We start from the raw sequence: 12,802 nt of genomic DNA, 5'->3' as shown, positions 1-12,802 counted from the left end.
GGAATATCAGCGATTCGGCAGTTCTAGCACAGGAATATAATGTATTAGGACTATGAGCTATTAGCCAGTTATGAACCAGCCAATCCTAGAACGGGTTTTTGAGCTACTAATCAAATTTACAAAGGGGAACTGAGCTGCTAGCCAATCATAGCACAGGGCAGAGCTACTAGCCAATCTCAGCACAGATAGGCGGGATTTGTCAGAATACGGGTAGGGAAATTGCATTTTGCTCTCACAGCGCGCTCTTCCATCAGGAGAAGGATCGGAAGGCGGTTTGTCCAGGAGGTCGAAATATAAAAATGTTTGGCAAGTAAGAAAACTTGACAAACTAGGTTCACAGAATTGCCACCACAACATGGCGAACATGGCGCATGTGGGGACGTTTAAAGAGCGCATTTAGACTGAGGTTCACGCCGAGGAGAGTAAAGGTAAGCACTGAAGCGACTGACCGGGAACTTGACTGACTTGATAAACTGTAATAACTGGAGAACATTTAGAAAAACTTCAGTATGTTAACCTGTGTTGGTATTTTTGTATTTTGGTGCTTGACAGTTCGTGACTTGTGTGGGACAAAATAAAAACATTTTCTGTATTCTTCGCAACACAGGAGGAAACATTCTACAAGTCCGTTATCACGTTCTCGCAGAATTTCCTAGTTCTGAGGGGAAATCATCCCCAAAGAACTAAATGAGGATTAAGTGGACGCATTAAAGCCAAATCAACTCGGTGTATTCAGAGCTGTCTGCCAAATACCCTGACATAATGCAATAGCTCAGCCGATTTGTTTGACTAATAATTCACACGGGACCAAAACGTATTCGAAATGACATGTAATTTGATGAAGTATATTTTATTTTATTTTTACGGGTTTTACTGAAAGGTTTTTCTCGTAATATTAAATGGCTCCAGTCAGCTTTTCAGTGTTTCCTCTGAAAGACTGACGACAGGACGGCACAGCAAAAACCACATTTCTGTGTGAACGTAACTGAGGAAACTGAGGAAACACATTTTAGTCCACTTATGAATCGTCCACTGTATTTTCTTCTCCAATTTAAAGGGGAATTCCACTAATATTTTTAAAATCTCTGCAGTTTAACCGTTAGAATGTTAACAAATTCGTTCAGGGTGGTTTGATATGACAGTTCACTGCGGAGAAACTAAGGGACTCAGATTTTTTTACAGTGGTGGGGAAGGAAGGGAACCGGGGTCCCAATGGCTACAATGCAAATATAGACATTTTATTTAGTATCCAAAACGACCAGTGAGCCTACATGTCTTCTGAGTTTTGTTATGTAATGTTGATAATGGTAAAATAGTGGTAAATCTGGAAAAAAAAATACTTCTTGGGTACTAGTTTGCCCCCAACACCTTCGCCATTAATTGATTTAAGGCCAAAAGCTTATCACAAAGCTGTCATAAAATAATATTTGTGGCGTTAGACAATGTATTTCTATTTATTTTGTGTTACAGCTTCCTTTGATGTAGCTTTTAGAGGCATGGAATGCTTTGGAAGTTTCCATCACCACCACTGTATTGTCTATCACTATTGTATTCTCCTTTAAGGAAGTTACATCGATTTGTTCATTTAGAAAACAGTGTACTCATCTGTTAGGCCTGTTTAAAATGACTTACATCAGTTTGTGGAAACTTGTTAATGGTGTAGATATTTTCGTCAGTTATACTGAGAATATAGCATAGTGAGTAATGGGCAGAGTTGGGCAGAATACTTTGAATAAGTAGTGATAGCTGAATACTAAACACACTGTCATAAATGTATTCCATTACAATACATAAAAAAGTAACTTATTCAGAATATATTTAGAACACAGCCCCGTTTCCAAAAAGGTTGGGACACTGTGTAAAATGTAAATCAAAACAGAATGCAATCATGTGCAAATCAATTTAACCCAATATTTAATTAAAATAGTACAAAAATAACATATCAGACGTTGAAACTGAGGAATGTTATTGTTTTTTGAAAAATATTTGCCCATTTTGAATTTGATGCCAGCAGCACATGTCAAACAATTTGGGACTCCTTTGTCATATTTTTCTTTTCATAATGTGGCAAATATTTTCAATAGGTGAAAGGTCTGGACTGCAGACGGCACCTGGACTCTTTTACTACGGGGCCATGCTGTTTTATTATGTGCAGGATGTGGTTTGGCATTGTCTTGCTGAAATAAGCAAAGCTTTTCCTGAAAAAGATGTTGTCTAGATGGCAGCATATATTGCTCCAAAACCTGTATATATCATTCCAGATGTGCAAGTCACCCATGCCATGTGCACTAGTGCACCCCCATACCATCATGGATTCTGGCTTTTGAGCTGTTAATGATAATGAGCTGAATGGTCCCTCTCCTCTTTAGCCTGGAGGATGTGGCATCCATGATTTCCAAAAAGAATTTCAGATTTTGATTCGTCGGACCACAGGACACTTTTCCATTTTGGCTCAGTCCATTTTAAATGAGCTCGGGCCCAGAGAAGGCGGCGGCATTTCTTTATCCTGTTTATATATGTTTTTTTCTTTGCACAGTGAAGTTTTAACATTTGGGATGCAGCGACGAACTGTGTTCACAGACAGTGGTTTTTAGAAGTGGTTTTCTTGAGCCCAAGCAGTGATTTCCACCACAGAATCGTATCAGCCATTCAGTATTGGTTTGTGGCCTTGTCCCTTGCATACAGATATTTCTCCAGATTCTCTGAATCTTTTAATGACAAAACAGGTGTACTGTAGATAATGAAATCCTGAAGTCCTTTGCTATTTTATGTTGAGAAGCGTTATTCTTGAATTGTTGCACTATTTGATCATGCAGTCTTTCACAGAATGGTAAACCCCTCCTCATCTTTACTTGTGGAAGACTCAGCCTCTCTGGGATGCTCTTTTTCTATGCAGTGATGTTACTGATCTGTTGCCAATTAAAATAACTAGTCATAAACTTTTGTTGCTCCTGTCCCAGCTTTTTTTAAACATGTTGCTGGCATCTAATTTAATTAAAACAATAACATTTCTGTTTCAACATTTGATATGTTGTCTTTGTTCTGTTTTCAATTAAATATGGGGTTTTTGAGATTTGCACATCATTGCATTCTGTTTTTATTTACATTTTGCACTGCATATTTCTTTTTCGGTTGTATATTTAGAATTGACATATTTATCCAGCACATGGCAAAAACTTCTTAAACTTAATTCACATTGTTCCTCACTGTTACTAGTTGGCAGTTCTCCTCTGTTAATATGTTCCATAAAAATACGCTTATCATTTGATTGAAGTTTCAAAACATTTTTTTCTCTCTCATGGTCTGTTTCAGTCCACTGCTGCTCCCACACTCCCCAGGACAAACCCGATGCTAAGCTTATCACTTGCAAACATGTCCACTACTGAGGAGATTGTTAGTTCAGTGATCCCTCAGAAGAGCTTAGTAATGCTGATATTAAAAACTGGCTTATTACATTGATTTATCAGTCTACTCAGTCTTTAGCAGGAACTTTAGTGCTTGTAAAGATGCTGTTAATTGAGTTCAGAGTTTGTGTAACAGGCATATTTGCTACACGCCATGCAGTGATTCAGAATAGTTGAATTTTTTTTTTATTGAACATTTTAAATATATTTATTTTTAATTAGTGGGTTAGTATTCTAAAAGTATTCCCCTAAGAATGTAAAAGGTAACTGTATTTTGAATATAGCCTTTACAAAATGTAACTTGGACTCAATACAGATACTTAATTCCTGTATTCTGAATATGTATTCCAGATACTTATTAAAGAATAAAAGAGTATTAAAGAATAAAAGAGTAATTTTCAGAGTGTTGGTGCTTCACATACATACAATACTTTCCTTAGCTGATTCAGTATCAGCACTGTGAAAGTGAAATCTCCAGAAGAGACACAAAGAACGCTATAACTGAAACGTGGAAGCCATTATGGCAAAGGCCATGGAATTCACCCTGGTCTTTTTCACTCAAATGCATGGTAAATACCACAACATGATCTCTGTACCTTTTTACGCAGGCATTTGTACCCTGAGGGTTTCTCTTTCTCTCACACATGGGCTCCTAACACACTGTGCAGACAGTGCCATTGTTCTGATTCGAAAGAGTCTGGATGGTTTCTCAGTAGAGTTGTGTCAGATCAAACAGGCAGCCAAATGTGAGAGGACTATTCTTGGGCCTGCCTTTTCTATTCAAGCTAGAATTACCTCATCTTTGATTAACACACTAATGTCACATACTGTTTATGCAGAACAGCTGTGCGTGATGTTGTGCATGTATCTGAGCAATGGTGTTTTCTTACTATGATGTACTTTATATTGACCTTTTCTGTTGCTTTATTCATTTATGCTAATTTTACACTAGCAGTCATTTATTTCAGTGCTGATACACTTCACTGCTGATAACATAGTACCTAGTGTTACCTTACTCAGTGTATATATCACCAATAATAATGTGCTGAGATTGAAGATAGTGTGGCACCACATGTGAGTAACGTTATGGCTGCACTACTTCTCAAAGCCCAATATAATCATGTTTATGTTATAATGGCTGCTATTTGCACCTATAAAGGTTCATTTTTCACCCATAATCTTCTCTAAACGGTGTTAGCCTTTCTTGTGTTGGCCCAGTGGCTTTCCACATGGAGGCCATTAAGTTCCACATACATCATATTCAGCCCATTAAGGTTTGGCCCCAGAGGAGCACTATTAGGAAACTGAAACACAGCACTGAAGAGCCGAATCCTCTGATTATAACCACAGCTTGGCCTTCTGTGGCACAAAGCCAGCAATATTCGTTCTTGTGGTCGTTGCTTCTAGTTACCAAGCAGACATTTAGCTTTTTACATCTAGTGTGTTAATGGGGCCTAGGCATGTTAAGTCAAACCCATCAGAATCTAGCTGTTATTTGATAATTTAAAAAAAATCATAAATTTTATGTTCTCAATTAGTCTGCAGTTTCATTGATGATAACACGTATTTTTTACAGGAAGAAATAGAACCTGATAGACAACACCCATGCATGTTTGGCACATTGTTTTTGTATTTTTTTTTTTTAAATAAGTCTTTAAAAGGGTTCTTTGTGTATCTTTTTCCAGTACCTCATTTTAGAATCTTTAAAAGGCTATGCACGGTCTGTTATTGTTAAAATTGAATTTTTAAAAAATTCTGCATAATTTAGTGGTCGAGATGTAAACAAAGTCATTTGAAGTGGGTTGATGTGGAACGGTTTACTGTAGAGAAACCTACCTTTCTTTACAGTGCTGGTGATAGGAACCAGGGATCATGATGTCTACAGCACAAAAAGTATAGCCATTTTATTTACTATCCAAAAGCACCAGTCAGCCTACAATTCTGGGTTTCTATATGACAATGGTAATATAGTGGTATATCTGTAAAAAAGTTTTCTTTGGGGAATGTTTTGCCTTATAACCGTCTGCATGTACCTCCCCACTATGAAAGTATTTTAATCCCATCTTAAACAGTGTCTGAGGCATCAAGCAGCGTATACATAACCATTTCATGTAATAACTGTCTGTGAGGGAGCTTTTAGTGGCATTTGACTATACATCCTTTTACAGCAGTTATGTAGAAATTTTGAAAAACGTGTGAACAATTTTTATTGTTTGGCCTTTTCTAAAAACTCTGATTTCTCAATTAACTGTTAAAATAATCATACGAGTACTCAATTACAAACAGAATCAATAGTTACAGTTTCAGTCCTGGCAATGAGTAATGTTTTTCCATGCATTTCTGGACTCGGTCTGTCTTTTGTGACTTTCTCACAGGGCTTTGGATTCAACCCCTCAGTGAACTAATGATCCACTTTCTCCAGTAACATCTCCTGATACAGCATTTCCTGAAGTTTAAAATACAGGAAGAGTTTTTTTTCTTACCCCAGGTTAGACTGAAGGACTTTATGAGCTTGTCAAAGCAGTAAAGATTTCATTGAAAAAGCAGCCGATATTTTGTGAGGCCTGTCTCCTCTTGTTGTCCAGATTTGCTTATTGCTTTGTAATCCAAACCAGGGCCAGTTTCCGCTGGAGATGGTTAGCGCTGGCGGTGATTTATGCGGGTGTTGAGTAGGTTCGTCTGCACCGTAGCTGTGGATGTGCAGACAGGCGCAGATTTCTGTCTCCGCACACACTCTTTTCTCGTTGACATTTGCTGTCCTGTATGTATCATCGTTGTGCTTTGCCTCATTCATTGGAGCCTGCATTATTTAGTATAGGTATGCAGAGGACAGGAATGCAGCCTGCACAGCACATGAACAAATGGAAATGAGAGTGAACAGTGCATTTCAGAGTGCAATGTGGGATCTGTTGCATGGAGTAACAGCACACAGTAAACTACAGATTGGTGACAAATTAAAGGAAAAACCTGAATAAGTAAGTGGAGAAACAAAATGGGTGCAAATGCTTCCAAACAGGTGTACTGCAGAATACAATTAAGCAGTTAACATTTAGCATGGTAGGATATTAAGCAGGCCAAGTTAACCTCGATTTTATATCAAGATGGGAAGAAGAAAAGACAAAAGGGACTTTGAAAGAGGTTTCAGTATTGGGGCACAGATGGTTAGAATTTCAATCACAAAAACTACTCAGCTGACTGTTTTAACAAGCGCAGTGACTAAAGTGACATCTGCCTTTAGATGCATGGGAGTCTGATTGGAAAGTGATTGGAAACTGCAGTCAGAAGCGCACATTCAGTGACCTTGAAGCTGGTGCTTAAGCACAAAATAGGAGGAAAAACAAAAGAGCAACTGTTCCTCAGGTGACAGAGGATGTCAGTGCAGGACATGATCTGACTGTGAAAGCAAGAACAGTTCATCTACAACTATATAGAGAAGGATATTATAGTTGCAGTGCATAAACCCCTCGTTACAAAGACCAATGCACTTTTAAGTGCTCAGTGGTGCAAAAACCACAGGCACTTGTCTGCAAACATGTGGAGTTATCCAGACCTGAATATTTGACCCCTACAGCGAGGTGGTCCAGTGGCTGTGTTATACTGCGTGTAGCATTTTGCTTGCATGGTTTAAGTCTACTTAGAGAGGAGGGTCACTGCAAATCAATACAAGGTTATTCTGACTGATTACTTATTCTGTGATGAAACATTTCTGTCTTAATGGGAGTAGTCTCTTACAGGATCACCCCTCCACAAGGCATGAGGAGTTACTAAATGGTTACCAAATGGTTTGATGAGTATTAAAAATGATGTAAATCACGTTATTGCCTTCGTAGTCACCAGAACCCAATCTAATTGAACACCTGTGGGAGTTTTTGCACCAATGTGTAAGATAGTGCTCTCCACCACCGTCATTAGAGGAATAACGGAGGGAATATCTTTTGGAAGATTAGTGTTCCATCCCTTCAGAGACTTGCAGAGTCTATGCCAAAGCACACTGAAGTTATTTTTTCACTTTATGTTGTTTTTTCACCCATTGTATAGTTTAATTGAAAGTGAATAATGTTTGGAGACATGTTCAGTTTTGGGGAAGAGACATGCACAGAAAAAAAAGCCTGTCTCCCTGGCAGGTACTTGGTGTGTTTGGAAACGCTGAATCATTGAAATCTCAGCTTTATGACATAGTTCCTCCACCAGAGAATAGTTTCAGCTTGGGTAAATCATCGGTGCAGTCAGCTAGTGATCTTCTAGCTTTTCCAACTCCGAATTACCATTTAAAAGGCCTTTTTTATGTGTGCGATTTATTCTGGAGTTCTTGGCAGGCCATTTAATACTTTTCAGGCCCATAAAGTAGAATTCACGATGCTGGTAGTGTCAGACTTGTGTTTATTTTCCAAGTGTTTAAACAAAAGCTTGAATTTATGGTTGATTATTGGTTACAACATTTCATTGGCTGGCACATGCATGTAAAGCAACAGAGGGGTAAGGAAATTAAACTCAATCCTGTCAAAAAAGTGCCACTTGTAAAACACAATGCTCTGTGCAGACGAGTAGCACTTTATGACTGTTTCAGTTCCTTACGGCACATTTATGTTGAAATGTTACGTTTACACAGCTAAGAGTGCCAGGCCCAGCTTTTTCTGTGCAAGACCAGACTGGAACAAAATATTCCACACATGAGCGAGACCATAAACTAATCATGGACTTAAGGCAAGAGCAACCATGTCAATAATTCATCAGATTTTTATTTCATAATAGATCAGAAAGTGTCCTGTGATCTATCACATGAGAAACCAACTGTTTGATTTAAGCTCTACATTATTGCCATGACGGAAACTGGCCATATTGTTTCTGGGTATTTGCATATGTGTGTGTTTTCCAGAGGTTCACCGCAGGCCTCTCATGCCTTTAATATGAAAAGCTTATCCCTAAACAGCTACATGTGGTCCTATTACCCTGAGCCTAACCTCTTAACCGCAGGAGAGGGGAGGGGAAGATCGTGCTCAGGCTGTTCTTGTTTTCAGCTCTGTAGCTATAAAGCAGTGATAAATTATAGTAAGAGTGGGCAAAATGTAAAAAAGAAATCATGATACGTGCAAATATTTTCATAACGATTTGTATCACAATATTTAGTTGGAGTGAACAAAATGTTCCAGCAGAACATTTATAAGAGGGTATGATAGTGGGTCACCACTGCTTTAAAGGCATCGTCAACATAATTTCATTTTAAACCGCTTGTCAAAGAAATATCATATAATATGTACATGTAATATTTAATCCCTTTTACTATTAAAACAATGGATAAATGCAGGGCATTAATAAACTGTTAAACTACTGAAGGGTGTCCAGTCTCTCCGCAAAGGGCTGGTCCGATTGCAGGTTTTCATTCCAATCAAGCAGGAGCACACTTGATTCCACTTGTTTAATCAGTCGGCCTCTCCAACAGCCGATCAAGTGAGCTCCTACTTTGTTGGAATGAAAACCTGCAGCCACACCAGCCCTTACATAGATTGGACACCCCTGGACCACAGTATAGTTAATGCCCCACTTGGAAATCCGTGCTCGTGTCTAGCAATTGGGAGTTTCTCTCATTACGCAAGTCGCTTTATTGTTCCTCTTTTAAAGAGAAGAAACAGGTGTGAAGTCCAGCAGGACCTAATAAACAATGTTTGCAGTAACAACTTTAAAAACAAGAGGTGGAAAAGTTTGTTACTAAAAGATGTTGAGTTCCTTAATATTATTTAATTGACAATTAAATAATAAGTTGCAAGCCAAATTACTGTTCTTCAGATTATTATTTTATGCTTGTTTGTACTATTTTTATGGGTTGCAGTTCTCAAACAAGAACCACAAAATTTGACAGCATCATAGAGCCTCAATGGGAACAGTTGACTTGTGCTTTTGGGACCGATCACATGTAGAGTTTTTGCACAGTGTTAATTCAATTTTTCCCCCATAACATGGCAACTGCCAAGCTACACCATAGCAACCACGTGGGATAGCATAGCAATGGCCTAATAACATCTTACCATCCACCTGGAATTCCATAGCAATGGCCTAGTAACACCTTAGCAGCCACCTGGGATTTCATAGCAGTAGTGTTGTCAAGTCAACTTAAAGTTAATTCACAAACTTTCCCTTTCTAGTTTAATATGTGATTTACATTAAAGTATTATTTTAAATCAGTTAATGCTAGAATATCATGTTAGCTAAAGGCTGCATAAAACACGGGTCTAAGCGGCAACGCGAGTATTTCACTGTTGATCTGCTGCTGCTCAAACTGTTTAAATGTGTCAGTGGTGACCAGCACAGCAAAGTGAAGAAAACAATGGTTTTAGTCAGTATTTCTTATTTTCATTATAGTTCTTCTTCCCGTTCTTTCGCCTAAAAACCAAAAGTGCTACTTTCGAACAATTTCAGTAGCCGAAATTTCCATGCATCTATGAGTACACTGGCTGCTGTTGTTCACAGGGTCTCTATAATTGATCTAAATCTTTTTTATGATCCAACAGTTGCTCAAATGTTGCATAAGTATTAACAATTCCTATGACATACTCAAAAAAGAGTATGTTGATGTAATTGATCACAAAGACAACATATCATCATTGCATTTGCTTTTTTTGGAGGCTTCTACTGAGCAAGACTATAACATTTTTGATATTTCTCTTGAAATGAAAGGAAATCATATGTTTTCTTTATGTTTAATACTTTGTCAGTCTGACATTATACACAAGTGATCAGAATTTATTTCTTAGACTTTTCTATTGATGTAAATCATATTTAGTTTAATAGTTTATGGGAGATGGTTACAGGATTTCATTTTATTTTTCTTTGTTAATGGACTATGTCAGCAAGTATCTCTTCAAGGCAAATACTTTCATTAAATCAGTGCAGGAGGCATTTTAATAAAGATTCTATTGTAAGGTCATTGTTTTGGTTTAGTCTCCAGCAGCATTCACTGACTATTGTGAAGGTTAAGGGGGAATTCCACCAGTTTCTCAACATTTCTGTGTAATTAAATAATTCCGTACCACTGTTTTGATGAGAAACAGTGCATTGTAGAGAAACTTACCAACTCTGATTTCTTTGAAAACTCAGAAAATCTTCTGTTATAATTATTGTAAAACTGTGTCTCAGGCATCAGGCAAAGTATTCAATCGTTCTATGTAATACATTTCTGTAACGTTGCTTTTAGAGGAATTAAATGCTTTGGACGTCTGGTTCTTATCACGTACATCATGAACACTTCTGATTTGCTTCTCTAGAATGGTGCATTTCAAATCAAACTATTCTGAATTACTTAATTTACATCTTAATTATTAAATTATGCTGATAATCACCCTTTAGGTTATGGTCAAGAAAACTATTTTGTTTTAAATTACTTTTTTATATTTGTACATTTATACATCATTTTCATTTGACTGATGACCCATTCTGCTCCTTTCTAGAAAAAGAAGGTCATCATGGAGGACCTTCACAGTGAAATTCATCAAAACAGTGGGATCAAAACTAAAGCATCTGAAGGAGCAGAGGCTTTGGACAACAGGACTCTCTCTACTCAGGCCTGGAGCAACAATTTAAATGAACCTGCAAGACAAGCCCTTTCCACAGATGTGGCAGTCGAAGACTCTGCCCTGTTCACCCCACTCTCAGAACCTTCACTGGGTTTAATTTTCAAAATGGCAACTTCTTTGCTACAACCTCTCTGCCTTGGAGGCAGTCCAGTAGTGCTGCCTGTTCATCTGCAGGTAGCGGGGGGAGCAGACCCCCAGGTTGGTCAGACAGTAGCCTCACCAGTCATTGCACCCAGTCCAGCCTCCCTCTCTTTACCACTTATCTTGGATCAGCCAGGTTTGCAATGTTTAAGCTCCCAACTTCTCCTCCAGAGCTCATGTCTGATCCCAGAACAGCAGTATCTGTCAGGAGCTGAGCAGAACCATGGACCATCTCAGAACCTATCTGTGCCGTTGAGTCAACCTCAGCATGGTGAAGAGAAATCAGATATATTGTCTCAACCCTCAGACAATTCTGCTTTGCACTGTTCTAAATTCACAACAGTTTTGCAAGAACCGTTTCATTTTCTAAGAAATTATGGTTCCTCACCTTGTCAAGGGACCAGATCAGTCCCATCAAATCCCTTCTTACCCCAAGAATCCCCTCTGCCATACCTCTATACTGGGTCACCACTGGTCTCCCTTGTTCCTCCTGCCACCTTGCTAGTGCCTTATCCACTCATTGTCCCTTTGCCAGTGCCCCTACCTATACCGATCCCAATCCCAATCCCGGTCTCATTTCCAGACTCCAAAGCTCTCTCTAGTTCCCCAAGTGCAGCCTATAGTACAAAAAAGAACAAAAGCACTCAGACTTCAAAAGATGCCTTTGGCATTCCCACGGTGACCCACAGCACAAAGTCTGACTGTCGCTGCCTGCAGTTACCAAGGCTGCCTCTCCCTTCAATTTCCCAGCAAGAAGTGCTTGACCTTAGAATTAAGGTCACTCCAATTCAAACCAAGCAAGAAGTTCAGTTTCCTCTTCCGCAAGACTCTGCTTTGGACCTGTCGGTAGCGAACAACTCATACTTTAAGTCATGCGCTGGCAGTAAGCTGAAATATTACAGGAATAATTCAGCAAACGAAGACCTGACAGAGCGAATCATTCATCCTATAAAGTATTCACGAAGACATGAGCCCAATCACTTGAACAGTCACTCTGATATAGACTTTGGCACTCAGTACAAATGGACAAAGGAACGGTACTTTTCTGAAAACACAGCAAAGTCTGCAGGCCAGAATAGCAGAGTTATAGGCCCACTGCAGACGCCTGCTGTCTTCTGTGAGAAATTAGTAAGGCAGCCACAGGAACACATATTAAAGAACAGAGTGGTCAAGCTAAAGAGAATGACCTCTCAAAGTATGAATATTCACCCGGTCAAGAAACAGCATGTGGCAACATTTCGTCCTACCAAATAGACATATTTCTGATTCTTATTACAACATACTACAGTTCAATTATAGGAATCCTGTTCAGAATTTCAGTGTAATTTCCTGAGTCAGAATTGTTCACAACGGTGGTGAGGAACCAGACATCTGACACTTCACATAAAAGTATTGCTACTTAATACTGGAGACACTGTCTTATCACAGTTTTGAGTGAAAGTTTTGGCCGAAAACATTTTTTATGTCCAGTGCAGGGTGTTGTAAGGCAAAATAGTCCCCAGAGATTTACTACTATTTAACACACATATACACACATAGTTTCACTGATTGTTTTGGATAGTAAATGAAATGGCTGTATCTGCATTAAGGACATTGCAACACCTGGTTCCCATCATCACCAATCGTCCAATCAGAGTCAGTTTCTCTACAATGCAGCATATCAACACTCTGAATAACTTTGTTTACATC

At 38.7% G+C, this 12,802-nt stretch overlaps 1 protein-coding gene across 1 annotated transcript; it reads left to right on the top strand.

Annotated features, from left to right (window-relative positions):
• Positions 1–262: 262 nt before the first annotated feature.
• On the top strand, positions 263–12,467 carry si:ch211-161f7.2 (retinoic acid-induced protein 2). The gene is made up of 2 exons (XM_036561073.1): positions 263–428; positions 10,847–12,467. Exons 1-2 carry the CDS (start codon positions 372–374, stop codon positions 12,365–12,367), a joined length of 1,578 nt encoding a protein of 525 aa, XP_036416966.1. The 5' UTR covers positions 263–371; the 3' UTR covers positions 12,368–12,467.
• The last annotated feature ends 335 nt before the right edge of the window (positions 12,468–12,802 follow it).

This window comes from Colossoma macropomum, unplaced genomic scaffold, assembly GCF_904425465.1.
Source record: "Colossoma macropomum unplaced genomic scaffold, Colossoma_macropomum, whole genome shotgun sequence".
NCBI classification, from domain to species: domain Eukaryota; kingdom Metazoa; phylum Chordata; class Actinopteri; order Characiformes; family Serrasalmidae; genus Colossoma; species Colossoma macropomum.
This window is presented reverse-complemented; position numbering and strand designations above follow the sequence as displayed.

What these genes read in the sequence shown, in the direction of transcription:
- si:ch211-161f7.2 (XM_036561073.1), top strand. Translation starts at nt 372, where the DNA reads ATGTGGGGACGTTTAAAGAGCGCATTTAGACTGAGGTTCACGCCGAGG. An exon ending in TCACGCCGAGGAGAGTAAAG is followed by an intron (nt 429 to 10,846) that starts GTAAGCACTGAA and finishes GCTCCTTTCTAG; the next exon opens with AAAAAGAAGGTCATCATGGA.